Here is a 14,363-nt window from a genome sequence, read left to right on the forward strand (position 1 = left end):
GTTGACATACTCCTGTGCTGTATTTATTCTCGTTGGATGTGGCGTACATGTTTGCTGCCGCGTGAAGCGAATCCAGTTTCATCTTCTCCCCTTCTCTTTTGTTGTCAGAGCTGCTGGACCTGCAGCCGTTGCCGGTGACAGCTCTGGGTAACCGGCAGTACGAGAGCCTGTATAAGTTCACCCACTTCAACCCCATCCAGACCCAGATCTTCCACACACTGTACCACACTGACACTAATGTCCTTCTGGGGGCGCCAACGGGCTCCGGAAAAACCATCGCAGCTGAGATGGCCATGTTCCGGGTCTTCAACGAGTATCCGACCTCTAAGGTTAGACATGCCGGCTCCATCTGTGTTACTACTGAATATGTAGACTTTCTTTTCTATTGTCTGTTCTATTGGCATTCAGTGCTGTTGACAGAAGAAACTGAGAACCACCAGAAACAAAACTGGAATCTGTTCAACCCTTTAAAAAAAACAATGATAATAAAGTTTAACTGTACAGAGAATTTTCCATTTTAGTCAAATGTTTCCCAGCAACTATAAACCACACTGTTGTGAAGGGACCTATGGGAGCACTGTTGAAGATCATAGTCTGTAGTGTACTATAAGAAATAATGTTGGTGACACTGTTACCTCAGCTGCCTTATCAAAGAAATGAAAATAGATCAGGAAAACAATCACATGGAGTCAATTATGAGCTGAACAGACTTTATTTAGAAAACCTTAAATAAAGCACAGCGTACATGTTAAGGCATATATATGTTTTCATACACAAATAATTATTTAATTGACTGTTGCACGGGAGCTGATGACTCTCAGTACAACAGCCAACAGCCTGAGAGCTAAGGTCATAGAGCTGTGTAGTACAGTTAGAGCTTAGCTGGCAATGTGTCTTTTTGTTGTCATCTGTTCAGGTGGTGTACATTGCCCCTCTGAAAGCCCTGGTCAGAGAGAGGATCGAGGACTGGAAGATCAGAATTGAGGAAAAACTTGGAAAGAAGTAAGTGAAACCAAGTGGGGTGATAAGCTGCTGGGTGACATGAACTGCTGCCACTGGGTTTACCAAGTCATGACACGAGCTGTGTGTATGTCTTAATTTATGCTACTGGGGAAGGTACTATTGAAATCATTGAACCGGGTTTTGGTCCGACCTGGTCAATGATAATAATAATGAAAGAAATGAACTGAAAGTGTTCCTTGTCTCAATCTGTGCAGAGTGGTGGAGCTGACAGGTGACGTGACTCCAGACATGAGAGCGATAGCGCAGGCCGACCTCATCGTCACCACACCGGAGAAGTGGGACGGAGTGAGCAGAAGCTGGCAGAACCGAAGCTACGTCCAGAAAGTGGCCATCCTCATCATCGACGAGATCCACCTGCTGGGTGAGAGTCCACAACAAACCTGCGTCAGTCTGTGTGAATGGGATAAAGTCTTTAAGGTCAAACAAACTAAGCCTCATCTAAGTACATTTTAAAGGACATGATGCATCTGTTTTGTTTGAAGCTCATGGCCAATGAATCTGTGTCAGTATTCTTCAAGTTCATCTCTGAAAAGTTTGGTTTGGACCATTTTGTTTCCAGAAACAGCTTCTCAATCTAAGATAGCAGCTGTTAAGCTCTTCAGTTTGAGCATTTTTATAACATTTATTTCCTTCACAGTGCACAGTGAAACTTATGAGTGTATATTTCCATAACCAAATTTTTCAGAAAACCTATACCAGTGTGAAGCCATTAAAACTGTTTGCTATATTTAACATTGTGATCGGACTGTTTCCAGGTGAAGACAGAGGTCCGGTGTTGGAGGTGATTGTGTCCAGGACCAACTTCATCTCCTCTCACACCTCTAAAAGTGTCCGAGTGGTCGGTCTGTCCACGGCTCTGGCCAACGCTCGAGACCTGGCCGACTGGCTGGGGATCGTACAGGTCAGAATCCATCCTGGCACCAACACACAACGCGGCTCCAGGCTTTTCCCATAAATATCAGAACATTAGTAAAAACGTTTCAGTGTATTCTTGTTATTTTCTAACCCCATGTTGTTTGGCCAGATGGCGGATCATCATCATAAGCCCCCTTGTTTCAGGAACAGTAAGATTGGCTTTGTGTACCAAGAAGACTGCTGCAGTGAAGCCAGCCAGAAACCACAGTCTTTGTCTAGCTGCATTTCTTTGTGGTTCATTTTCTGCCTGCCTCTTCATATCTGATTGATTGTATATAATAATAGCTATTAAGGTAAACTGATACTTTTGGCCTGGAGATAATGTTGTAGTTTTTCTCTGTAATGGTCTACGGTCTGTCTGGATGTCATGCTGAAGTTCTGATGGTCAGGAATGACTGCAGTGGTCTGAATGGATGAGCTGGACTGTCAGTTTGAGGAGCATCAGAATGATAGAGAGAAGAATCACTCAGATGATTACACCAATATGTTTTTGAAGTACAAGACCATGGAAGCCCTGAGGGCAAGTGAGGAGAAAAAATCTCCTGTTTTTCTAACTGAAGAACAGATAATAATTGTTCATTTCTTTTTTTTAATCTGAAATCAGGTTAGATTTTGGCAGTTAAATGTTCATATCCTTCCTACAATTATACAGTCAGATCAGACTGAGAAAATGTTTTTTTCCTCATGTTCCCCTTGGGTTTCCTTACGATAACGCCAGTTTCCTCACCTCAATGACATCTCATGTGTGTCAGTATGAGTTCTGAGGATCATTCTTTATATCATATGATAATAACTGCTTCCTGGTTGCAGCACCTCTCTTTCTCTCTGCCTCAGACAGTGTGTTAGGATTGACCGACTCAAACACGTTAACAGTGCGTTAAAGATTTGTTTGTTCTCTGACGAAGTATTTGCTTCTCGAACATCAAAGGTCTCATTGAACTGTAGATCATTTTCTGTCTGTTCATCCATCTGGACTTTACATATCAGCCCTATACATCTGCTCACAGTAAGATATCATGACAGCTGATGGTCAAACTGCCATGACGTTCTGAATTTGTATATACATTCCCCTTACTCCTGACCTTTGGCGAGAAAGTTTATTGCACATGCATGTGCATCCTCAGGCACAAACAAACACAACATACATTTTCTCCATAGCACAGCTAGTGGTATAACACTACACTGGGTACAAGAACAACAATATGAATCCACTGAGCACAATCATCAACTGCAGAGGATAAACCTTCTTTATTTTGGACACTCCATGATCCAAAATGTACTTATTTCAATTTACACATTTAAATGAGTCTGTGGCCTGTCCTCTAGTGCCCCCCTCAGGACAAACTCAACAGTATGTTGTTCAGTCTTGCCTCTCAGGGCTAAATTTAGTTAAGGAAGACTTAAAGTCTCCTCCTCAAAAGAATGCTAGGAAAATAGTGATACTTTTGTGTTTCTGCATCATCACATCATATTGTAACATGACTTGTGCTCTGCTGCAGACAGCAGAGAAGCAGTGCTGGTAAACCATCCTCCATAAGTCTGAGTGGTGGGCTGCTGTAGCTCCACAAGCCATTATCCAGGCTTTTAAGATGTCTGTGGACAAGCAGCAGCAGCACGCGCCAAACAACGCAGCACGCCCTTTACAACATCCTGTAACACAGTTCACTTCTGTTCATGCACTGCACCATGACACCTTTTCACACAGTAAACGCAGCAGACACATGAAAGGTTAAAGACAATACAGCAGAGTCCAGCAGTGACCCGCTGCTCTGAGCCTCAGTGACAGACAGTTCACATTACAGCCAGATGGGGCTTCATGTTGCCAGCTGCTCACATTAAATCTCCTTTCTTTTTTTTTCTTTCTCTCCCCTCCCCCCCTTCTCCTGTGTGTAACAGGTGGGTTTGTTTAACTTCCGTCCGTCTGTTCGCCCCGTACCGCTAGAAGTTCACATCCATGGTTTCCCGGGACAACACTACTGCCCCCGCATGGCCAGCATGAACAAGCCCACCTTCCAAGGTATAGCTCCACGTTCCCGTGCGCATGATCTTCACATGCTTTTTGCACATTTATGCATACATGTGCTGTGCAGATGTTTGTTAGGCTACAAAATGAACTCAACGTAAAATGACTTGAACTTTTTGATTTAATGTTTTTTTTTTTTTTTTTTACGTGATAATTATATTATATATTGATAAATTAAGGGGAGACCAGGAATCCTCACACACCACACTGTGATCAGATTTACTGACTATGAAACTAGACTACATCATGGTCCATTTTCAGCTGTTGTGTATTTCTGTGGCTTCAAATATCAAATCTTAGCCACATAAGATACTTCCTTCCAGCAGGGTTAAGTCCCAGTGACATGAGGTGTATATGTTTCTATATGTCCTGTTTTAGTTTAGTTTAGTTTTAGTTATTTTCACAGAAGAAGATAAGGTTTTAAAATTGTCTTACTTCAGTACAGATCCTTCAGTAAATGTCAGACAAAAGCTTCTGAAACATTTTCATTTGAAATATTTTCCCACCACAGCACATTGTGAAAAAACTCGACAGGTGAACAAACCAACACAAGTTAACTATATAACATATGTAGTGCATCAAGTTAATGGACAGTTTGACCCAAACCATGTGAGTGTGATCAGTGCAAGTTTCAGTATTGTCCTAGTGTGTTGCTAATCTTAATAATTATAATAATAATAATGATTATATATATATTTATATATCATTTTATTTATAGATCACTTTTCAAGCAAAAGCATAAAGTGCTTTCCAAAGTTGAAAAAAATTCAAAAACACAATCAACATTAAAAACTATTTCTAAAGATAAATAATGAAAAACAGGTCCTTATGCATACAAACATACATACACGTACATACGGTGTCCGACAAGGGCAAATGCGCTGCAATGGCCCAAAACAACTACAAAAGGAGAAACAAGCTGCAAATTCATAAGCGATGCAGATTCAAAAACACACAGGAAAATACAAAACAAATACAACAACAGGAACGTGCTGCAAATGAGAAAACTACAGGAAACCAAAACAAAGACATGAACAGCAATCACGCTGTGAATACAGAAACGCTGCAACAACAAAAACACACAAACCTACAAAACAATAAAAGCACTGCATATTCAGACAACACAAGAGAAGTGCTGCAGGCCTCTAGGGGGAGCTCTAAGTGGAACATCTTGACCATATGGTCATTTGTAGTTCAGCGTGTTTGCTGTTCATGTCTTTGTTTTGTCTTCCTGCAGCATATTTTTTCATTTGCCATGGTCGTATTTGTTTTGTATTTTCCTATGTGTTTTTGAATCAGCATCGTTTATGAATTTGCAGCTTGTTTCTCCTGTTGGAAGTGTTGTGGGCCATTGCAGTGTGTTTGCCCTTGTCAGCCACCGTACATACATTTACTCTAACGTTCACTCGCAATGAAAGAAATGAAAGGATAAAAACTCTCAAAGAAAGAAAATGGCAACAGAAGCGAAATGTATCAGTTGTTTGTAAAAGCCATTCTATAAAAATAAGTTTTAAGACGGGATTTAAAGGCAGCAACAGAGTCAGCTGACATGATGCTCAGCGGTTAGCTGTTCCAGAGCCGAGGAGCCAGGACTGCAAAGGCGCTTTGTTTTTTACCTGGAGTAGTGAGGAGGCCCAGACTAGCAGACCCAGCAGAACAGGGCCTGTTCAGACAGTAGGGTGTAAGGACCTCAGTTAAGCACTCTGGTGCCAGATAATTCAGAGCCTTGTATGTAATTAAAAACACTTTTAAATTTGATTCTAAAGGAGAAGGGAAAGCCAATGCAGTGAAGCCGAGACTGGTGTGATGTGTGAGGATCACTTAGTTTTGGTTACTACTCCAGCTGCCGGGAACTGTCCAGTAGCTCCATTGTTCAGGCAGCTAGACAAAGCATTACAGTAACAGGAGGCAGGAGGATATGAGAGGGCATCACTTTTTTCAGAACTGCTGTAATTTTGGAAATAGTTGATAAAAACATGACTGGACTACTGTCTTTACATGTTCTAAGCTGAGGTCACAGTCCAGGACACTGGACTTGATATTGGGAATGAGTTGGGGCAAGAAGTGGCTGCATTTGTTTTGAGACATGTTCTGGTCCAATAATGAGAAGTTTTGGGACGTCCAGTTTTTTATGTCATCTAGACAGCTTTGTAGAGAAGTTCATTTACTGGTGCCAGAGGGTTTGAAAGACAGATACAGCTGTGAACATCTGCTTAGCTGTGGAAGGAGATGTTGTGATGGCGGATTGTCTGACCAACATGTACAGGGTGAACAGAATAGGTCCCAAAATTGATCCTTGTGGTTTCCACTGTATAGACTACGCAGTTTGTGCAGCGATATTTAAGCAATATTTTATCTTACAACAAATTTACACATCATTATCAATAAATCACATCTGCACACCCAGACCAACAACAAATATATCCTACTAACAAGAACTGTATGTGAGTATCCACAGCCTGATATATCCCACAATCCCACATACACAATCCTGCTGCCACAAATACTCACTGCAGCACTACATGTGGATTCATCCGCTGCTGAAAGTAGTCCCTACCAAATGCACTATTTCCTCCTTCTTGACATTTATCAAAAATTACAGTGACCAGCTGCTATAGGAAATTACTGGGACTTTTTAAGAAATGAAAAAGTGCATGTTTGTGAGATTACATCTCCAGTAGAAGCCAGTGGGCTCGAGGCTGACCACCACAGACCAGGTAGAGAAGTTAGATAGTCAGGTCAGCTTCCCTCTGAGACTTTGCTCCATGTTGACACGACTTCATCACATCATTTCTGCTGATTTGTCAGCTGCATATTAATTCTGCCAATCTCCTGTTCTACCACATCCCAAAGGCGTTCTACTGGATCCAGGTCTGGCAACTGAAGTTCTGTGCATATTTTGTACTTGTCTTCACAGCGATACGCAGCCACTCCCCAGCCAAGCCGGTGCTGATTTTCGTGTCATCAAGACGTCAGACTCGACTGACCGCCCTGGACCTCATCGCCTACCTGGCCACTGAGGACAACCCCAAACAGTGGCTGCACCAGGACGAGAGAGAGGTACAGTTTTCCATCTGGGTCACACAGGATGCATTCAGGCACAGCACTGAGTGTAGGTCACCGCAGCTCCCCACCCAACACATGATCACCGTTTTAACGTGCAAAGAACAGAAGACAGTAGAATCGCGTTGGTGCAGCCTGTTTAGACTGTTAGACTGTTCTCCTCCATTAGACGTGTGTGTGTGTGTGTGTGTGTGTGTGACGACTGAGGAATGTAGCTGAAACGCCTCTTGTGTTGACACACTATAACACATAACAGCTGCTGCAACTACCACCTGCACTCTGCTACTGTGCAATCAATCAGTCAACCAAGATGGCAGATCATGAGCATCAGATGAGTCAGTACTGATTGTTTTACTTTGTCTTTACACATTCAGCTGATGTTTGCAGGTATTAAGCTTTCAGGGACTTGGCTACACCAGACTCACCGAGGCTGCAGAGTACAACAAGGACTTCTGTCTCCAGCTGCAGTTTAGCTGTTTACCAGTTAACATGGTCTGAGCCAGGAGCTGTTCCTTATTTAAGCAGAAAGCAAATGGGAAAGTAACCGTCCGTTGTGTGGCAGTATAGTGGCGACAAAACATAGTAACTGCCCAGTTGGAGCTCATTGCTTAAGACTGGAAACATGATTGGTCAGTTTATTAAACAGTCGATTCTGGTCCATGATAGGAGATCTCAAAAAACATCTCACTGTAGTTCTACATCTCTCTCAGGCTCCTCTCTGGAGCAACAAGAGGTCGGTCAACCAATCAGAAGAGAGGCTCAGGTCCTCTCTTCTGATTGGCTGACACAGGATTGTAGCTCACTACTACTGTTGTGGTAAATCTCACCCATAATGCCAATGGTGTTGCGATGGGGTGGCCGTCCATAGAGACCATCAGGGACATGAGGGAAGTGGTTGGTCAGGAATATGGCGAGTGGATGACCAGGAGAAGGAGAGGGAGCAGTCTACTCTTCTGTCGCCTCCAGAACATGTGGAGTTTGTGGGCATGGCTGAGGGCAGTGACTGCTTTGTTGTGACATCAAAAAGTTACAGAAGTCCTGACGGCTGGTTTTAAGGCTCAGTTTCTGAATACAGGCTGTGTGAATTTCTCTGTGGACTGAGGCTTTGATACTTTCACAGTATTAATATACAACCTAGACCTGATCTATAATCAAACTACACACACCTTTAGACTGGATGGACCTTTAAAGACACCTGGAGTAGTATTATTCATTTAAGATGTATTCCAGATTAAAAATAATAAACATGGAACAATTACAAAGGCCTGAACTGACTTTCCTGAACCCTGCAGATTCACTGTCTCAATGCAAATATGTACCATCCTATAACGCAGGCCCAGTGTCTGTATATGAGCGCAGTTCATGGCCTCTGTGTGTGTTCTGCTGATATATGCTGCTGCCTGCTGCTTCTCTGCACTGGCCCGTGTAGCAGCTCAGCTCCCTGCTGTTTGACTGACAGGCTTCTGGCGATAGCTCCTTAACTCTCATCGGGGGTCACCTCCTGCCCCAGATCCCTTCTCTGACCTGACAGCTCTTTCTTCCCCCTGCTGCTGCCTGAACCCCCGGCTCCTGCTCTCACTCTCCTCTTCCACTCTCTGCCTTATTATCGCCTCATGTTATGTTTTTCAATTGATTAGTTGGAATATTTGAAGCATTCATTGCACCCTCCTTTTTTGGGAGGGTGGGGAGTATTGTGTGGTTAGTATGGACACTCTTCTTAAAGTGGAATGCTTTTTAAATAAATGACAAATTTAATTGAAAATACAGATTCTGTTGATGATTTTGTGTCCTGTGTGCATGATAGTGGTCTGCTATTAGGTGCATTTATGGATTTTACTTTAAGTTTTTATTTTTTTCATTCCTTATCTTCAAATTATTTACATTTTTAAATACAAATAACGTCTTTTACGCAGCCTGTTCCAGGTGGAAGTGGAACATTGTATTTCTCCCTTTATTCTGCAGCAGAGGTCGTCACAGACAACATCTGTAGAACAGAGCCAGCATGGCGGGACAAACGCCGTCGCTGTTGCGACTCTCTCTATTACACAAATATCTACAGGTGTCAGCTCAAAACAAGATGGGACATTAAGAGAACAGAAAACATGTTTATTTCAGCTCTGATAATGAGAACGAAGCTCTTCACACAGGAATGCTTTAAAGGAAAAGTTTAACATATGGAAAATAAGCTTAATTACTCACGACTGTATAGAGTCTTGTCATCACTTTTAGGCTGCTAGGCAACCAGCACGGACAGGAAGTTATTACCTCTTTTAGTCTCTTTCAGTCTCAGCTTTGTTCTGCCAGGTCACTGTGGAACTAGGGGCCAGTGTGGACGTATAGTTGACAGTGTTGCAGTGTGGTGGTTTGGCAGGTCACTCCTCAGGCGTGCGATTGAATATGATGCCTCTCCATCATTGTCTGTGCTCTGGTTTCTCCACAGATAGAGGACATCATCGCCACAGTCAGAGACTCCAACCTGAAGCTCACTCTGGCTTTTGGGATCGGCATGCATCACGCAGGCCTGCACGAGAGAGACAGAAAGACTGTGGAGGAGCTGTTCGTCAACTGTAAGATCCAGGTGCGTCTTCACCCTGTACACCTGCACCCAATACTGGGCCTGTCTTTTAACGACGTCGGTACCTCCATGCTCTAAATGCCATGGTGTTCCTCTATACAGGAGGAAAATCTTCTGGATCCAGGAAACACATGACAAATCACATTTTTATGGAATTATTTCATGGCCAAATTTGCATTGCTTCTTAGTTTTTTTTTACCTATTTATTTCTCAAATCACCGTATCATCCCCCCTGATCTTCACCGTAGCTTCATCATGTCAACATTTAAACTGAGAGAAAAAAAAGTGAAATCTGTTTTATCTGGTTGAAATATGTGAATTTCCCTCAGACGTTCTGAGAGTAATGAGACATACACACTGCGTCATACAGCAGAATGATTGTATGTACATCCTCACTTTGCCCATATTCCCATGTTTTCCTGGACACACATCACTCATATGAGGCTTATTATTTTTTACTTAATTTTCAGATGTTTTTCAAGTTTCCTCCGTTTGTGTCTCTTCTTGTCAGGTTTTGATTGCCACCAGTACTCTGGCCTGGGGGGTGAACTTCCCCGCTCACCTGGTGGTCGTCAAGGGAACCGAATACTATGATGGCAAATCCAGGCGCTATGTGGACTACCCCATTACAGGTACACATTCCTGTTCATTAGGTATTTTCTCACAGGTACATTCAACAGTTTGGGTTAATCCACCATAACATGAAAGAGGCTGACATTATAATTCTCATAAATATTTTGCTATTATGACAGTCGTGTTTGCGGGAGACTCTTGACTCAAGGCTTTACATGTGTGTGTGTGTGTGTAGATGTTCTGCAGATGATGGGCCGAGCAGGTCGGCCTCAGTTTGATGACCAGGGCAAAGCAGTTATTCTCGTCCACGACATCAAGAAGGATTTCTACAAGAAATTCCTCTATGAGCCTTTCCCTGTCGAGTCCAGGTAACATTCATATGTTTGTTACCGTGGTTATGAGGGTTTCTACCAGAGGCCTTTTACATCTATACATATATTCTGTATGGTTGAAAAAGATGGTATTCACCAAATGAGAACACACCTCTGTGGCTGTGTCCACACACTCCCATGAAACATACAAAACCAAAGACTAATTCATGATTTATGTGCAAGATAACTCCTATACACATCACATCAATGCTGATACCAAACCTGTATTTTTATATACCGTACTTTGAGAAATGTAAACCCATTTCCATTCACTCAAAATGATGTCTAAAGATAAGCAACAGCACAAGAACTTTGCCTAAATAAAATACCACTGGTCTATAATTGCCACCGTTTTGATTTCAGTCAGGAACCATCTTATTTATAAAAAAAAAAAATTTTTTTTAAAAACAGGGTTATGACTGACCACACGTTTAATGCCTGACCTCAGTATTTAGTCAGTACATAGTTTTTGATACTTGATATAAATAAACATGTTTCTTTACATCTGGAGAATATGATTTGTTGGCTGGGGCGTCTCTGCAGCACCACAGCGCTAATGGTGCTAACAATGCACGACAATGTGACACATTTTACCTTCATCAAAAAAATGCAGTTCCTGTGATTTGGATATTGCACTTATTGTGATTTCGATGAACTGTGCAGCTCTGATCTGAATCAGAATCTCTTGTATTGGAAATGAGACTCTATGTGTAAGTGTTGTGTCCGTGTGTGTGTGTGTTATATCCCCAGCCTCCTCAGTGTGCTGTCAGACCATCTGAACGCTGAGATTGCTGCAGGAACTATCTCATCCAAACAGGACGCGATGGACTACATCACATGGACATACTTCTTCAGGCGGCTGGTGATGAACCCCAGGTTAGGAGCAGCTCCTCACACCACATATCATTACCTCCAGCAGCCGCTCACACAGATCAAAAGATACAGCAAACACACAAACACATGCACACATTCTTAACCCACTCTCGCAGCCTGGTTAGAGGAGTGCTGAGTTCTTGAGTCAAACATCTGCTGTGTAGACAGAGCCCATTCCAGAACATTCCAGCTTGTCGGTATTTGCACGGCTGTCGGCCCACGTTTACCTATCAGGCCTCTACTGAGGCCGGCCGGTGGGATCGGACCAATACAGGTATGTGAAGTCAGATATTGATCATTCTGGATTCAAGCTGGGGGTGTGGGCGTTCAACATTCTCAGCACAACAATGACAAGGATTTAGTGTTCATCTAGGATTGTACTGATGGATAAGACTCAGCAGCATTTATGGTCACTTATTGTTTGGAATTGGACCAGAACCACTGATATCATTCCTCTGCTGTATCTGTCCACACTTTACTGTCTCTCAACCAATGTCCTCAGAAACTGATAGGAATACTACTACCACTATTATAAAGACTATTAGAGGTAGTATAATATATTAGAATTGTGCTGTATTATTGATATTCATAATAGGCAAGGCAAGTTTATTTCTACAGCACCATTCAGACACAAGGCAATTCAAAGTGCTTTACAGAGGTCTGGAAATACATTAAAAATAGAATAGTAGGATTACATTAAAATAGTATTTAAAAAGAAAAAAAAACGAATTTGAATAAATAGAAATGAAAATATTTAAATACATAAGATCAAGTAGGAAACTTAGGACACAATTTTAAAAGAAGTGTAGTAGTACCACAACAATTAGCCAGTCACCACGGATTTCATTTCAACAATTAAAGATACGAAGTTTATAGTAGTAAATAAACTCATGTTTCCACTGCTCGATGCTGTGTTCACTCATGTCGACAATGTTTTAACGTCTAGGGGACGTGCTGTAATGAAGTAAATAAAACATACTGCGGAGATTAATAAGCTGCTTACAATCAAATCAAACAGAATGACAAACATATTTGGCCTGTATACATCTGCTCTCTAATCAGCATGATGGTGTGTTTCAGCTTCATGTTAGATGGCGTAATATTCGATTTGATATTTTAAATTTGCCTCTTGATGTTCTGATCCCCTGACACTGATGTGTTTTACATCTGAACAGCTAATCTATCACCACTGCTTTCATGCTTCGATTCCCTCACACCACACTCACACACACACACACACACACACACACACACACACACACGCACACAGGTACACACAAACACGCCCACAGGGTCCCATGGGTGTCTTAAACATCTGCAGGCCGACTCCCTGTTCCATCAGGAGCCTAATGGTGATGATGCTAATGGCCATAACTTAATCAGGCAGGCCCTGCCACCAGTGAAGACCTGTGAAATGTATGCAGTGATAAACATTCAGCATTTAGATCTGTGCGCTGTTAACATGTGGAGCAATGAGAATAAAAGAAATACGTATCATTAAACTCAGGATAAATATGGCTGTCACCCGTCTCAAGCAGCTGTGACTTCTCCTCCCTGCTCCTAATGGCAGAATTAATGATTCTGTGCGATGATCATGAAGGTATTTGTTTTAATGTGATATTAGAATGTGGTGATTTTTCAGTGGGCCCTGGTTTGCATGCGTTATGTAGACAAGTGTAAAACGACTTCCCTCTGATATTCCTCCTCCACCTGTTAACGTACTGCATTAATTGGTATTCATCCTTGCTATGATTCTTACTTTTCTCTACAACTGAGCTCCTCTCAGGAGCAGTTGTTTCAGCCGATGTTCATGTGTAGTTGATCCTATGGAGTTAGATTTGATCATTATTGAAACACACTAATCCTGGTAGACCTCTGAGGTCAACAATTCAACTTTTGCTGGAAGTGCCCAGATCCAAATACAAACACTGGGGTGACCGAGCCTTTTCTGTTGCTGCCCCTAGGCTCTGGAATAAGCTCCCCACCGAGCTCCGTCTTATTCCTGACCTGGGCCGCTTCAAAGCTAGCTTAAAAACCCACCTATTTAGGATGGCCTTCAATACCTAGTAGTATGACGACACTTTTTACAATCTTTTCTTAATCAATTTTGTTGTATTTTATTGCTCTTATTGTTCTTTTATTATTATTTTTTTAAATTGTTTTCCATTTATTTATCTCTGCACTTATTATCTGTTGTAAAGCACTTTGGTACACCGAAAGGATTGTTGTAAAGGGCTTTATAAATAAAGTACATTTACATTTTTACATTTACATTTACATTTACAAACAAATGGAGTTGCATGAACTGCAACCCAAAATAACTATCACTCAAATATACATCAAAGAGCTACACTGTGAAATATGTTATTTGTAATTTTGCTATTGCCACATAGCTAACATTAGCATTAGCAGCTGTTTACTGAAGAAATGTTGTGAGTTCAGCATCAAACTTTCTTTCATTCTTTACTCACCAACATCTGTCTCCAGAAGTGGAAACAAACTGCAATGTTAACTCTTATCTCCATCAGGTCTTTTCTTTTACTGAAGTTAGCATGCTAACCAGCTAGCCCTGACCCCTCTCCCCATTTTCCGATAGCCTCCAGTCTGTCCTGAAGATGTAGCTGCTCAGAGGATGGATTATAACCTCTTGTATTATAAAGATGAAGATGGCGGAAGCTCTTGTCAAGTGACAATCACCACCACCTGCTCCTGACAAGAAACCAGGTTCAGCTGCAGAGAAAACTTACAGTTAGAACCTTTAAAATCAAAACTTGTATTGCCTGTCTTTTGGTTAGAGTTTTTTATTTTGGGTTTGTGAATCATAGTTTTTACTTTGCACTCTTTGGGAAAGGATCTGCCATTTTTCACACTTATCATTAATTGCATTAATGAGATCTGACTTAGCATGGATATAGCTAACAAGCTAACAAACAAGCTATAACCTAGA

The 14,363-nt window shown here is 41.8% G+C and overlaps 1 protein-coding gene across 1 annotated transcript in view; it reads left to right on the plus strand.

The window, feature by feature from the left end:
- ascc3 (activating signal cointegrator 1 complex subunit 3) overlaps positions 1–14,363 on the plus strand; it is a 162,747-nt gene that overhangs the window by 127,349 nt on the left and 21,035 nt on the right. Inside the window, exons 25-34 of the mRNA XM_023419007.2 lie at positions 109–329; positions 917–1,002; positions 1,218–1,384; positions 1,779–1,924; positions 3,835–3,955; positions 6,879–7,021; positions 9,465–9,602; positions 10,111–10,231; positions 10,408–10,540; positions 11,294–11,419. Coding sequence (XP_023274775.1) covers positions 109–329; positions 917–1,002; positions 1,218–1,384; positions 1,779–1,924; positions 3,835–3,955; positions 6,879–7,021; positions 9,465–9,602; positions 10,111–10,231; positions 10,408–10,540; positions 11,294–11,419 — 1,402 coding nt within the window. The remainder of the gene's footprint in view (positions 1–108; positions 330–916; positions 1,003–1,217; positions 1,385–1,778; positions 1,925–3,834; positions 3,956–6,878; positions 7,022–9,464; positions 9,603–10,110; positions 10,232–10,407; positions 10,541–11,293; positions 11,420–14,363) is intronic.

Source organism: Seriola lalandi, unplaced genomic scaffold, assembly GCF_002814215.2.
Source record: "Seriola lalandi dorsalis isolate HSWRI2012SDOR001 ecotype SW California unplaced genomic scaffold, Sedor1 jcf7180002054588, whole genome shotgun sequence".
Taxonomy (NCBI): Eukaryota; Metazoa; Chordata; class Actinopteri; order Carangiformes; family Carangidae; genus Seriola; species Seriola lalandi.